Here is a 12,039-nt window from a genome sequence, read left to right on the forward strand (position 1 = left end):
TCTGGTCTGATGAAACAAAGTTGGAACTGTTTTGCCATAATGACCATCGTTATGTTTGGAGGAAAAAGGGGGAGGCTTGCAAACCTAAGAACACCATCCCAACCGTGAAGCACGGGGGTGGCAGCATCATGTTGTGGGGGTGCTTTGCTGCAGGAGGGACTGGTACACTTCACAAAGTAGATGGCAACATGAGGATGGAAAATTATGTGGATATGTTGAAACAACATCTCAAGACATCAGTCAGGAAGTTAAAGCTTGGTCGCAAATGTGTCTTCCAAATGGTGAATGACCCCAAGCATACTTCCAAAGTTCTGGCAAAATGGCTTAAGGACAGCAAAGTCAAGGTATTGGAGTGGCCATCACAAAGCCCTGACCTCAATCCTATAGAGAATTTGTGGGCAGAACTGAAAAAGTGTGTGTGAGCAAGGAGGCCTACAAACCTCACTCAGTTACACCAGCTCTGTCAGGAGGGACGAGCCGAAATTCACCCAACTTATTGTGGGAAGCTTGTAGAAGGCTACCCGAAACGTTTGACCCAAGTTAAACAATTTAAAGGCAATGCTACCAAATACTAATTGATTGTACTGTATGTAAACTTATGACCCACTGGGAATGTGATGAAAGATTTAAAAGCTGAAATAAATCATTCTCTACTATTTTTCTGCATGTTTCACATTCTTAAAATAACGTGGTGATCCTAACTGACCTAAGAAAGGGAATTTTTACTTAGATTAAATGTCAGGAATTGTGAAAAACTGAATTTAAATGTAGGTGTATGTAAACATCCGACTTCAACTATATGTCTTTTGATAGACTGCTGTACTAGACCCCAACCTTAAACCTGTTCAGTATTATTTCACATGACAACCTATGAGAAAGCGACATACTTTGAACATTACAATAAGTTTATTTGATTTTTGATGTCAACATTCCAGACCTTAATCAATGCAAAAAATTAAGTAGCTATCATTTTACAGTACATGTGTGACATTGTAAGAAATAGGTCTTTAAATGATCCAACAGGAAGAAGAGGGGCTGCTTGGTGATGGTGAGGAGGCGGGCTAACATGATGTGAAGGTCTTCCAATAGAAGTTCCGGCATCCTGCCTTGCGTTCCCGTTGGTTGAGGGGTAGCTGGCGCACCACCTCCGACCTCACCCAGAGTGCTGCCTCCAGGTCTGGTAGAACCTCGTTTTCCCCTGCTACTGTGGTCATCAGGTCCAACATCTTCAGCAGGAGGATGTGGGAGAGGTCCTGTAGAGTAGAAAACAATAGAATAAAAAACAACTACAGAAACCACTACCTGACTGGCACCATGGATATGGCCATGTATATTTGATCTTCTTTGTTGCTAGACTCCATAACATGATGGTTTTCTTGGGACCACTTATTCTGTCAGTTATTCAAGGACCAAAACATTATCAGAAGCTTCATCAAATCATTTAACAAGTACAAGTTATGGTCATTTAATCTGACCAGTCCTCTTGAAATGGTATCACTTTTGAGCTGACTATATTACAGAATATCTTTCAAGAATGAATAAAAACACTATGCACATTTACCCTGTTTATACCTGGTTCAAACATGCATCCTTTTTTGTTGTGGGACAAGCCATAGATCTCGCACCTGTGGTATCGTGCACGTGTTTTGTTCTTTGAGTGTGTGTGTTGGTGCACTCTGTGGAACATAGTGGTATACTACATAGCTGGATCAATGAGTTAGCCAGCCAAATGTAATGAACATCCAGAAATAACTTGATTTTCTGGTTCATTAAGGGAGTTAAACTTTGATGTGTTTTTTTCTGTTGCTGAGTCAATTAGACCAGGGTTTCCCAAACACGGTCATGCCCCGCCCCCAGGTGAATGGTTTGGCTTTTGCCCTAGTACTACACAGCTGATTCAAATAACCAGCTCATCAAGCTTTAATTATTTGAATCAGCTGTGTATTGCTAGGGCAAAAAGAAAAACATGCACCCAGGGCAACCCTGAATCAGGCCACGCACATTTCAAGTTTCTTTCCTGAGAATACAGTTCTTTCTGAATAATTATTCAAGGTAGCTGGCTAACTCCTTGATCCTGCTTTGTGGTATACCCCTCTTGTGTCTTTGTCTGCTGGAATTCCCTTATGGTTGGTAATGGTACTCTCTTGCTGCTTCTCAACTATAAGACTATTGTTAATCTGCGTATGTGAGTTGACACAGGACATCCAGGTTGAAGCATCATTGGGTCCCCAGTGCTTACCTGTGACCTAAATAAGGCACCTGTTTAAAAAAAAAAAAAAAAAAAAATATATATATATATATATATATATATATATATATATATATATATATATATATATATATATGAGAAACTTATTAATACCAACATATTTTAAAACACCTGCACAACAGTTTAATCACGACAACCTATTTTTTTTCAGAACCCTGACATGTCTGGTCCTACCTGGCCGACTCCAAAGACTCCTGGTAGTCCGGAGAGACCCGTCCCCCAGATGTCCGACTCTGAACCAGCCGTGTACAGACAGCCGCCCAAGAAGGTCTCCTCGGACGCCAGGTCCAAGTATGTGGTCCATGACCAGAACAGAGGAGGAGGAATGGCCACTAGGTACTTGGCTACTGGACCCACAGGTAAGAACATGGTGATGGGCCTTACATTACACTGGGCTTGTCTTGTGTGAAACCTTGCTATAATGAGAACTTGTGATGGATTTTTGTGAAAATCAGAAGTCCGTTATTCTGTAGCTCAAGCCTTGGAGTAGAACGTTGGACCTGACACACTACTGAGTACATCAACCCCTTTGGTGATTAGTTCTTGATGTAAATAAACATCTTGAAGTAAATGTTTGTCATGTGATTAATGTTAAGTGTGTACCCTGTGGTTATTAAGTCTTGTTTGTAAATGTAAAGTGCACTGTTTTGTATGTGTTCTACAGCTGGGCCCATGCAGCACCTCCACCAAGAGGACCCAGGGTTTCACCCTAAATCTAATGACCACTACTACCAACCACCTCCCCACCGGCTTGAAGAAGACCAATCCTTGAACCTTCACATGGACCGCTACCAGCTGATGGTAGGTTGTAATTGCTTCTGTAGCCTGGAATTCCCACTGACTATTAGTCCATTTCACCATAGTGTTTAGTGTAGTTTCTAGGCAAAGATTTGTAGTCATTTAATTTTGTTATAAAGCCAGAAATTACTCATAATATTAAAATGTATTTGGACAATGGACAAACACATCTGGCCATTATTTCTTTTTTGTATACCTATTCATCTCCTTCTGTTGACATTTTATTAAGGAATCCATCTTATGTGATCCTGCTCAATTTTTTTTTAAAGCAACTTGCACCTCCTGAGAAGCTGATTGGACACCACTCCAACATTGAGGGAGAGATTGACTCGCTCACCTGCATGCTGGCTGATCTGGACAGCTATTCACTAAACAGCACACAGGTAGGCTACCTGACTACATGGGACTGTGAGGAATAAAGGATTCCTTTTGAGACTTAATACAGAAGCATAAGACTTTGTTTACGCTTTCAGACAGCTATGAAAACTGTATCACTGGTTCCTCTGGATATTTAGGCCTCGGTTGTTAGTTACATTGTAAGTACTGGATTAAAAAATATATGTATTTATGGTCTCTTTCCATTCTTTTGCAGCTGTACGACAACGTGCCTTACAACAAAACCTCAGCCCAGCCAGGAGCCCCATCTCAGGGATGGCCGTCTATGGGTTTCCCTCCTCAGTCCACGGACCATCCTGCACCCCCAAACCCCAGTGATCCCCACCAGGGTCTCCAGTACTTCCCCCAGCCAGACTACACTGACGCCCAGGTCTCCAAACCCTACCCCCAGCATGTCCCTGCCTCCTACACTACCGCCTCCACCCCTACTGGCCCGAGGTTCAGTGTCCAGGTCAAAACAGCCCAGCCTATCACCTACTCCCAGACTGGTAGGCAAGCCGAGCAGGGTTACACCCCTCCCCCACACCGCCAGCACATGTTGCGGAACTCGCTCCAGAATCTCGCTTCCGAAGCCCAGGCGCAGGACTCCGACAGGAGCTTCAAGGGGAGTGTCGCAGGGTCTGGCGTGAAAGCCTCCAGAGTCCCACTCCCAAAAGAGGCCCAGAGACTCATCAATCAGGGTCAGGCTCGGCACCAAGCTCCGCCTATCAGCCCAGTAAGGTACTACTGTTTGTGGTTTCTCCAAGATAAACTATGGTCTTTTTTGAATACTTGTATCTCCAGTCTTTTGGTTTCACTGATCTAAATGGGAAAGGGAAATCTACATGCTGAATGTTATTTTTTATATTTCCTGGAAAATGTTCATCTATTTGTTCAGCAGGGGACAGCAGCTCTGAGACAAGAGGAGTTGGATGGGCTCACAAAGAAGTTGGTGTATGACATGAATCATCCCCCTACAGAGGAATACCTTGGTACGTTCCTCTTTCTAATAAAATTGTATGTCCTTTGTCAATAACAGTCCAGTCAACACATCTTAATTTCCCCTTGGGCGACACAGTTCATTTCAATTCCACAATATGTCCCTCCCATTTTCCTCATCTCTTCTCCCCTTTCAATACTACCAGGTAGCTGTGCATGTTGCGGTGGCAACGTCCTTGGCGACGTTAGCGGCTGTATCGCCATGGAGCAGGTGTTCCACGTGGAGTGTTTCACTTGCATCACCTGCCACGCCCCTTTCCGGGGGCAACCGTTCTACGACCTGGACAAGCAGAGCTACTGCAAGAGCTGTTACATTGTGAGTGGCTGTCACTGACAGTCCTCTTTATGTATTGAGAAGTCTCTTCTCCCTCTTTTGTTCTACATTTCTTTTTTTGCAGTAATCTCTCAATTCATCAGATGCTCTTTTGTTCTTTCTCCGTATCTATTGGATTCTCACACACACACACTATTCTGTCTGAACCTGTGCTGCCCCTCTCCCTCCCCCCTCAGAGTGTCCTAGAGCGCTGCTTTATGTGCTCCAAGCCCATCCTGGACCGTATCCTGCGGTCCATGGGCAATGCCTACCACCCGCGCTGCTTCAACTGTGTGGTGTGTGGCTGCTGCCTGGACGGTGTGCCCTTCACCGTGGACGCCACCTCCCAGATCCACTGCCTAGACGACTTCCACAGGTCAGCAACATGGATAGGAAACGCTTACTCGGCGCCAGATACTGACTGTACTTTATTTTTTATTTTTACCCAATTTCATGATATCCAATTGGCAGTTTTGTCCCATCGCTGCAACTCCCGTACGGACTCGGGAGAGGCGAAATCACAACCCCGCCAAGCCCCACAGATTCTTGACACACTGCTCACGTAATCCTGAAGCAAGCTGCACCAATGTGTCAGATGAAACGCTGTAGAACTGGCGAGGGTGTCGGCGTGTATGCTCCCGGCCTGCCACATCCTTATCCCATCGCTAGATCGCGATTGGATAAGGACATCCCGGCAAGCAAAACCCTCCCCTAACCCTGGGTTGGACGCTGGGCCAATTGTGTGCCTCCTCACGGATGTCGAACCCGAGGCTGTAGTGACATCTCAAGCAGTGCCTTAAACTGCTGCACCACTCAATCAACTCATGTCTAAACCCTGAACTCAAAGCATAATTCAAAGTTTAATTGATCAAGTCTCCCATTGATCAATTAATTTCTGAATGACACTTTACGAGTAATGCGTCTATTGGACAGATTATTATATCTGATTTTAAGTTTTCCACCCTCGGAGCTCTAATGTTAGCGTTGACATGGGTACTTCCTGCATCCTGTCCCACACAGGAAGTTTGCCCCTCGCTGCTCAGTGTGTGGCCAGGTCATCATCCCCGAGCCGGGCCAGGAGGAGACGGTCAGTATAGTGGCGCTGGGCCGCAACTTCCACGTCAAGTGCTATGTGTGTGAGGTGAGAGGTCACTGTGTTAGTAAAACGGTCACTCAAGTTGAATGATATTTACAGTTTGGAAGGCCATGTTAAATGTTCACAGCCCCCTCAATTGAACCGAATCCAGTGTTCCTGGATTGACCCTGTGTGATATGTCTCCTCCAGGAGTGTGGTCTGCTCCTGTCCTCTGAGGGTGAGGAGCGAGGCTGTTACCCCCTGGACGGTCACATCCTGTGTAAGGGCTGCAGCGCCCAGCACATCCAGAACCCCTCCGCCAACATCTCCACTGACCGCTAACCAACTATGGAAAATCCCCTCTTACCTTTAATTGATGACCCGCCAACCCTTCCATTACTTTCACCTGCTCTGGGGTAAAAGTTGCCCTAAGGAACAGATCTGGGATCAGTTCTACCCCCTCTGATACATAACCTTAACCACAAGGAGGAAATGTTAACCTGACTTGAAATCAGTCTCGTAGGGCAACTTCATCCTCATAGTTGTTCGTTATTCTTCAGATGCCCAAAGCTGTGGAATTAGTAGTAGGCCTACTACTGAATCTCAACCTGACAGTCTTCAATGTCAAGTAAAATTAAATAATGACTTCATAAGGTTTATAGGTACAGGGTATTGAAACGTGGATGGACGTAAGTTCAACCCATTTTCCTTATCTTCTGCTTTACACTATCCTCTATCCCTACTCCCCTCAGTCCCATACCAGTACTGTATAGAGCCCCTGACCTGCAGGCAGCAGGGGTTGCACCACTGCTTCTCACCCACACGATCCTGCGTGTTGCACACTCTCTCACACACACACACACGATCCTGCGTGTTTCACACTCTCACACACACACACACGATCCTGCGTGATGCACTGTTTCACACACACACACACACACTGTCCTGCCCAACAAAGGTGGGACATTGAAGGAGCTCTATGTAAAATGATTGTGGAGGATGATAAGGAGGTGATATTGAGGAATACAAAGTCTTCCTGGCTGTGAGGTAACTGACCAGTCCAGATAATGGAACACATATGGAGACCAAGTGGGTGTGGTGCAGTGAATAGAGTTTTTAGAAAGTAGACGGAAGGAAAGATTGACTTGACTCAACTTGTTCTTTTCCCAATGCTTTGATCTCATTGGATGTTAACACAGCCTACATACTGTCTTATAATATCTTGCACCACATGTCAGAACAGAACATCAATATTTTATTCCACAGGACAGTGATTAGTATAATGATAATTGGTACTGCATTTTAGGGAATGTTATGCTAGTCCAAACCCCCTCTTTTAAAATGTGAATGTGCTTTTTAGATATTTTTCCTTGTTTAACATTTGGGTTGATTTGTTACTTTACAATGAAGAGGAATAAGGCACAATGAAGTATGCTTGCCATTGTCTTACTGAGAAACCGGGTTCTCCATACTGGCCACATGGGCTGAGAATGTCCTCTTGTGTTCACTTTGGGTTTTTGTTTAAGCTTAGCCTTAGGAGTTTGATTTATGGTTTGCACGATTTGAGTTTGAAGTGTATGATTAGCTATTTTTCATCCCTAATGACAATTGTAGTATGTGATCAATACAATAAACCATCCTTTTTTTCAGCAAACTACATCATGTGTATGTCTTTTGATAGATCGCTGTACCTATTCAGTATTATTACACAGGACAACCTGTCACAAACCTACCAGATGAGCTAAATTACTTCTATGATTGCTTCAAGGCAAGTAACACTGAAACATGCATGAGAGCACCAGCTGTTCCGGACAATTTTGATCCCGTTCTCTGTAACTGATGTGAGTAAGACCTTTTAAACAAGTCAATATTCACAAGGCTGCAGTGTCAGATGGCTTACCAGGATGTGTGCTCCGAGCATGCGCTAACCAACTGGCAAGTGTCCTCACTGACATTTTCAAACGGTCTATGTTTGAGTGTGTAATACCAACATGTTTTAAGCAGACCACCATGTACCCCATACACTAAGATAACCTGCCTAAATGACTACTGACCGTAGCGCTCACATCTGTAGCCGTGAAATGCTTTGCAAGGCTGGTCGTGGCTCACATCAACACCATTATCCCAGATACCCTAGACCCACTCCTAATTTGCATACCGCACCAACAGATCCACAGGTGACGCAATCCCTATTGTACTCAACACTGCCCTTTCCCACCAGAACAAAAGGAACACATATGTGAGAATGCTGTTCATTGATTACAGCTCAGCGTTCAACACCATAGTGCCCTCATAGCTCAACACCAAGATAAGGACCCTGGGACTAATTACCTCCCTCTGCAACTGGATCCTGAACTTTCTGACGGGCCGCCCCCAGGTGGTAAGGGTAGGGAACACCACATCCACCACGCTGGTCCACAACACTAGGGGCCCTCAGGTGTGCGTGCTCAGTCCCGTCCTGTACTCCCTGTTCACTCATAACTGCATGACCAGGCACGTCTCCAAATCCAAGTGTACCAATGACAGTGATCACCGACATTGAGACAGCCTATAAGGAGGATGTCAGAGACCTGACCGTGTGGTGCAAGGACAACAACCTCTCCCTCAATGTGATCAAAACAAAGGAGATGATTGTGAACTACAGGAAAAGGAGGACCGAGCACGTCCCCATTCTCATCGACAGGCTTTAGTGGAACAGGTTGAGAGCTTCAAGTTCCTTGGTATCCACATCACCAACGAACTGTCATGGTCCAAACACAGTCTTGAAGAGGGCACGACAAATCCTATTCCCCCTCGAGCCTGTAAAGATTTGGCATCGGCCCTCAGATCCTCAATGTTCTACAGCTGCATCATCGATAGCATCCTGACTGGTTGCACCACTGCCTGGTATGGCAACTGCTCGGCCTCCGACTGTAAGGCACTACAGAGGGTAGTGCGTACGGCCCAGTACATCACTGGGGCCAAGCTTCCTGCCATTCAGGACCTCTATAACAGGTGGTGTCAGAGGAATTCCCTAAAAACTGTCAGAATCCAGCCACCCTAGTCATAGACTGTTCTCTCTGCTACTGCACGGCAAGCGGTACCAGAGCGCCAAGTCGATGTCCAAAAGGCTTCTTAACAGCTTCTATCCCCAAGCTATAAGACTCCTGAACAGCTAATCAAAGGGCTACCCAGACTCCTCTTTTACGCTGCTGCTACTCTCTGTTTATAATCTATGCATAGTCACTTTAACTCTACCTACATGTACAAATTACCTTAACTTACCAGTGCCCCTGCACATTGACTCTGTACCGGTACTACCTGTTTACAGCCTTGCTTGTTATTTAATGCTGCTGTTGAATTATTTGTTAATTTTATTTAACTTTTTTTCTTAAAGCATTGTTGGTTATGGGCTTCTAAGTATGCATTTCACTTCAAGGTCTACACTTGTATTTGGCACGTGACAAATAAAAAGTTTGATTTGAAAAGCAGGACATTAAGTTTATTTGATTTGACGTCAAGCATACACCAACAATCTAGACCTTAAACAACACAACAAATTAAGTAGCTGTCATTTACAGTCCCTGTGTGACACTAAGAAATAGGTCTTTGAGTGATCCAACAGGAAGAAGAGGGGCTGCTTGGTGATGGTGAGGAGGCGGGCTAACATGATGTGAAGGTCTTCCAATAAAAGTTCTGGCATCCTGCCTTGCATTCCCGTTGGTTGAGGGGTAGCTGGCGCACCACCTCCGACCTCACCCAGAGTGCCTCCTCCAGGTCCGGTAGTACCTCGTTCTCTCCCGCGGCTGTGGTCATCAGGTCCAACATCTTCAGCAGGAGGATGTGGGAGAGGTCCTGTAGGGAACGAGTAGAAAACAATATAATGTAAATTAAACTGCAGAAACAACTACCTGACTGGGAACATGGCAATTACCTTGGATATTTGAACTTCTTTGTTGCTAGACTCCATAACATGTTTTTCATGGGATCCCTAATTCTGTCAGTAATTCAAGGATCAAAACATTAGAAGCTTCATCAAATCATTTAACAAGTAGAAGATATGGTCTTTTAATCTGACCAGTCCTCTTGAAATGGTATAATTTTTGAGGAAAAAGCCCATCCAGCCAAACAACTACCTACCTCATCTTTGTTTTCTGCTCTTTCGCACCCCTGTATTTCTACTTGAACATCCTCATCTGCACATATATCACTCCAGTGTAAATTGTTAAATTGTAATTACTTTGCCACTTTTGGCCTATTTATTGCCTTACCTCCTTAATTCATTTGCACACACTGTATACAAATCTTTCGATTGTGTTCGTGACTACGTATGTTTATCCCATGTGAAACTCTGGGGTGTTTTTGTCTCACTGCTTTGCTTTATCTTGGCCAGGTCACAGTTGTAAATGAGAACTTGTTCTCAACTGGCCTACCTGGTTAAATGTGAAAAAATATATATACATATATTACAGAATATCTTTCTTTTTTTTAAATATTTTTTTCCCCAATTGGTAGTGTCTACTGTCTTATCACTGCAACTCCCGTACGGACTCAGGAGAGGCGAAGGTCGAGAGCCATGCATCCTCCGAAACACAACGCAATCTAGCCACACTGCTTCTTGACACAACACACATCCAACCCGGAAGCCAGCCGCACCAATGTGTCGGAGGAAACGCCATGCACCTAGCGACCTGGTCAGCGTGCACTGCGCCTGGCCCACCACAGGAGTCACTAGTGAGTGGTGAGACAAGGATATCCCTGCTGGCCAAACCCTCCCGAACGACGCTGGGTCAATTGTGCGCCTCCCTATGGGCCTCCCGGTCGCGGCCGGCTGAGGCAGAGCCTGGGATCAAACCCAGAATATCTGGTGTCACAGCCTTAGACCACTGCGCCACCTGGGAGGCCTTTACAGAATATATTTCAAGAATGAATAAAAACGCTATACACATTAGCCCTGTTTATACCTGGTTCTAACAATCATCCTTTGTCCTTGTGGGACAAGCCATAGGTCTCACATATGAGGAATTTGTGCGTGTGTTTTATTTTTTGAGTGTCTGTGTTGGCGCACTCTATGTAACAGAGTGGTAAACTACATAGCTGGATCAATGAGTTAGCCAGCTAACTTTGATAAACAACCAGAAATAACTATTCATTTTCTGGTTCATTACAATTAAGGACCTTAAACTTAGATGTTTCTTGTTGAGTCAATTAGACCAGGGTTTCCCAAACACGTTCATGCCCCGCCCCCAGGTGTATGTTTTGGCTTTTGCCCTAGCACTACACAGCTGATTCAAATAACCAACTCATCAAGCTTTGATTATTTGTATCAGATGTGCATTGCTAGGGCAAAAACAAATAAAAAAAAAAGGGAAACCGTGAATCAGGTCATGTCCATTTTTAAGTTTCTTTCCAAAGCACACAGTTCTTTCTGAATATTTAGGCAAGTTAGCCGGCTAACTCATTGATCCTTCTTTGTTGTATACCCCTCTGGTGTCTCTGCATAATGGAATTCCCTTATGGTTGGGAATGGTGATATCTTCCCAAACCTATTGTTAAAAAAGTATGTGAGTTGACATAGGAAATCCAGGTTGAAGCCTCTCTGGGTTTACAGTGCTTACCTGTGATGTAAATATCCAAACAGCAAGTATGTTGGTGTGGCAGTGACAAATCTTCTTTCCAAAATAGGACAGTCCAGCATTTTTATTTTTATAAGAACCTTATTAATACCAACATGTAAGTGTTTTGTTATAGTTTTAAATTGTAACAGTTTAATCACTGCAACCTTTTTTTCAGAACCCTGACATGTCTGGTCCTACCTGGCCGCCTCCGAAGACTCCGGGTAGCCCGGAGAGACCCGTCCCCCAGATGTCCGACTCTGGACCAGCCGTGTACAGACAGCCGCCCAAGAAGGTCTCCTCGGACACCCGGCCCAAGTATGTGGTCCATGACCAGAACAGAGGAGGAGGCGGAATGGCCACTAGGTACTTGGCTAAAAGATCCACAGGTAGGAACACGGTGGTGGGCTTTACATTACACTGGGCTTGTCTTGTGTGAAACCTTGCTATTATGAACTTGTGATGGACTATTGTGAAAATCAGAAGTCCGTTCTTCTGTAGCTCAAGCCTTGTAGTAGAGCGTTGGACCTGACACACTACTGAGTACATCAACAGCTTTGGTGATTAGTTCTTGATGTAAATGTTCGTCATGTGGTTCATGTTAAGGATGGACCCT

At 44.7% G+C, this 12,039-nt stretch overlaps 2 protein-coding genes across 13 annotated transcripts in view; both read left to right on the plus strand.

Moving 5' to 3' along the window:
• The first annotated feature begins 1,911 nt into the window (after nucleotides 1–1,911).
• LOC110500597 (thyroid receptor-interacting protein 6) overlaps nucleotides 1,912–12,039 on the plus strand; it is a 50,306-nt gene continuing 40,178 nt past the window's right edge. For 2 of the 11 annotated variants that reach the window (XM_036957995.1, XM_036957996.1), the window contains exons 1-2: nucleotides 1,954–2,126; nucleotides 2,421–2,628. In XM_036957995.1, the coding sequence (XP_036813890.1) occupies nucleotides 2,124–2,126; nucleotides 2,421–2,628 (211 nt within the window). In that variant the 5' untranslated portion in view covers nucleotides 1,954–2,123. Of the gene's footprint in view, nucleotides 2,127–2,420; nucleotides 2,629–11,116; nucleotides 11,249–11,315; nucleotides 11,453–11,601; nucleotides 11,813–12,039 lie in introns of those variants that run through there. The other 9 variants (XM_036957993.1, XM_036957994.1, XM_036957991.1 and 6 more) reach the window with 7 other exon arrangements.
• On the plus strand, nucleotides 3,844–7,486 carry LOC118936379 (thyroid receptor-interacting protein 6-like). 2 transcript variants are annotated; one of them, XM_036958008.1, is made up of 6 exons: nucleotides 3,844–4,183; nucleotides 4,344–4,434; nucleotides 4,588–4,757; nucleotides 4,952–5,130; nucleotides 5,775–5,895; nucleotides 6,040–7,486. In XM_036958008.1, the coding sequence occupies exons 2-6, from the start codon at nucleotides 4,404–4,406 to the stop codon at nucleotides 6,169–6,171; spliced, it is 633 nt and encodes a 210-aa protein (XP_036813903.1). In that variant the 5' UTR covers nucleotides 3,844–4,183; nucleotides 4,344–4,403; the 3' UTR covers nucleotides 6,172–7,486. The 2 variants fall into 2 exon arrangements, with proteins under 2 accessions (XP_036813903.1, XP_036813902.1); XM_036958007.1 differs by having other exon boundaries at nucleotides 3,888–4,183; nucleotides 4,341–4,434.

Source organism: Oncorhynchus mykiss, chromosome 21, assembly GCF_013265735.2.
Source record: "Oncorhynchus mykiss isolate Arlee chromosome 21, USDA_OmykA_1.1, whole genome shotgun sequence".
Classification (NCBI taxonomy): domain Eukaryota; kingdom Metazoa; phylum Chordata; class Actinopteri; order Salmoniformes; family Salmonidae; genus Oncorhynchus; species Oncorhynchus mykiss.

What these genes read in the sequence shown, in the direction of transcription:
- LOC118936379 (XM_036958008.1), top strand. Translation starts at nt 4,404, where the DNA reads ATGAATCATCCCCCTACAGAGGAATACCTTG. An exon ending in CCCTACAGAGGAATACCTTG is followed by an intron (nt 4,435 to 4,587) that starts GTACGTTCCTCT and finishes CAATACTACCAG; the next exon opens with GTAGCTGTGCATGTTGCGGT. An exon ending in ACTGCAAGAGCTGTTACATT is followed by an intron (nt 4,758 to 4,951) that starts GTGAGTGGCTGT and finishes CTCCCCCCTCAG; the next exon opens with AGTGTCCTAGAGCGCTGCTT.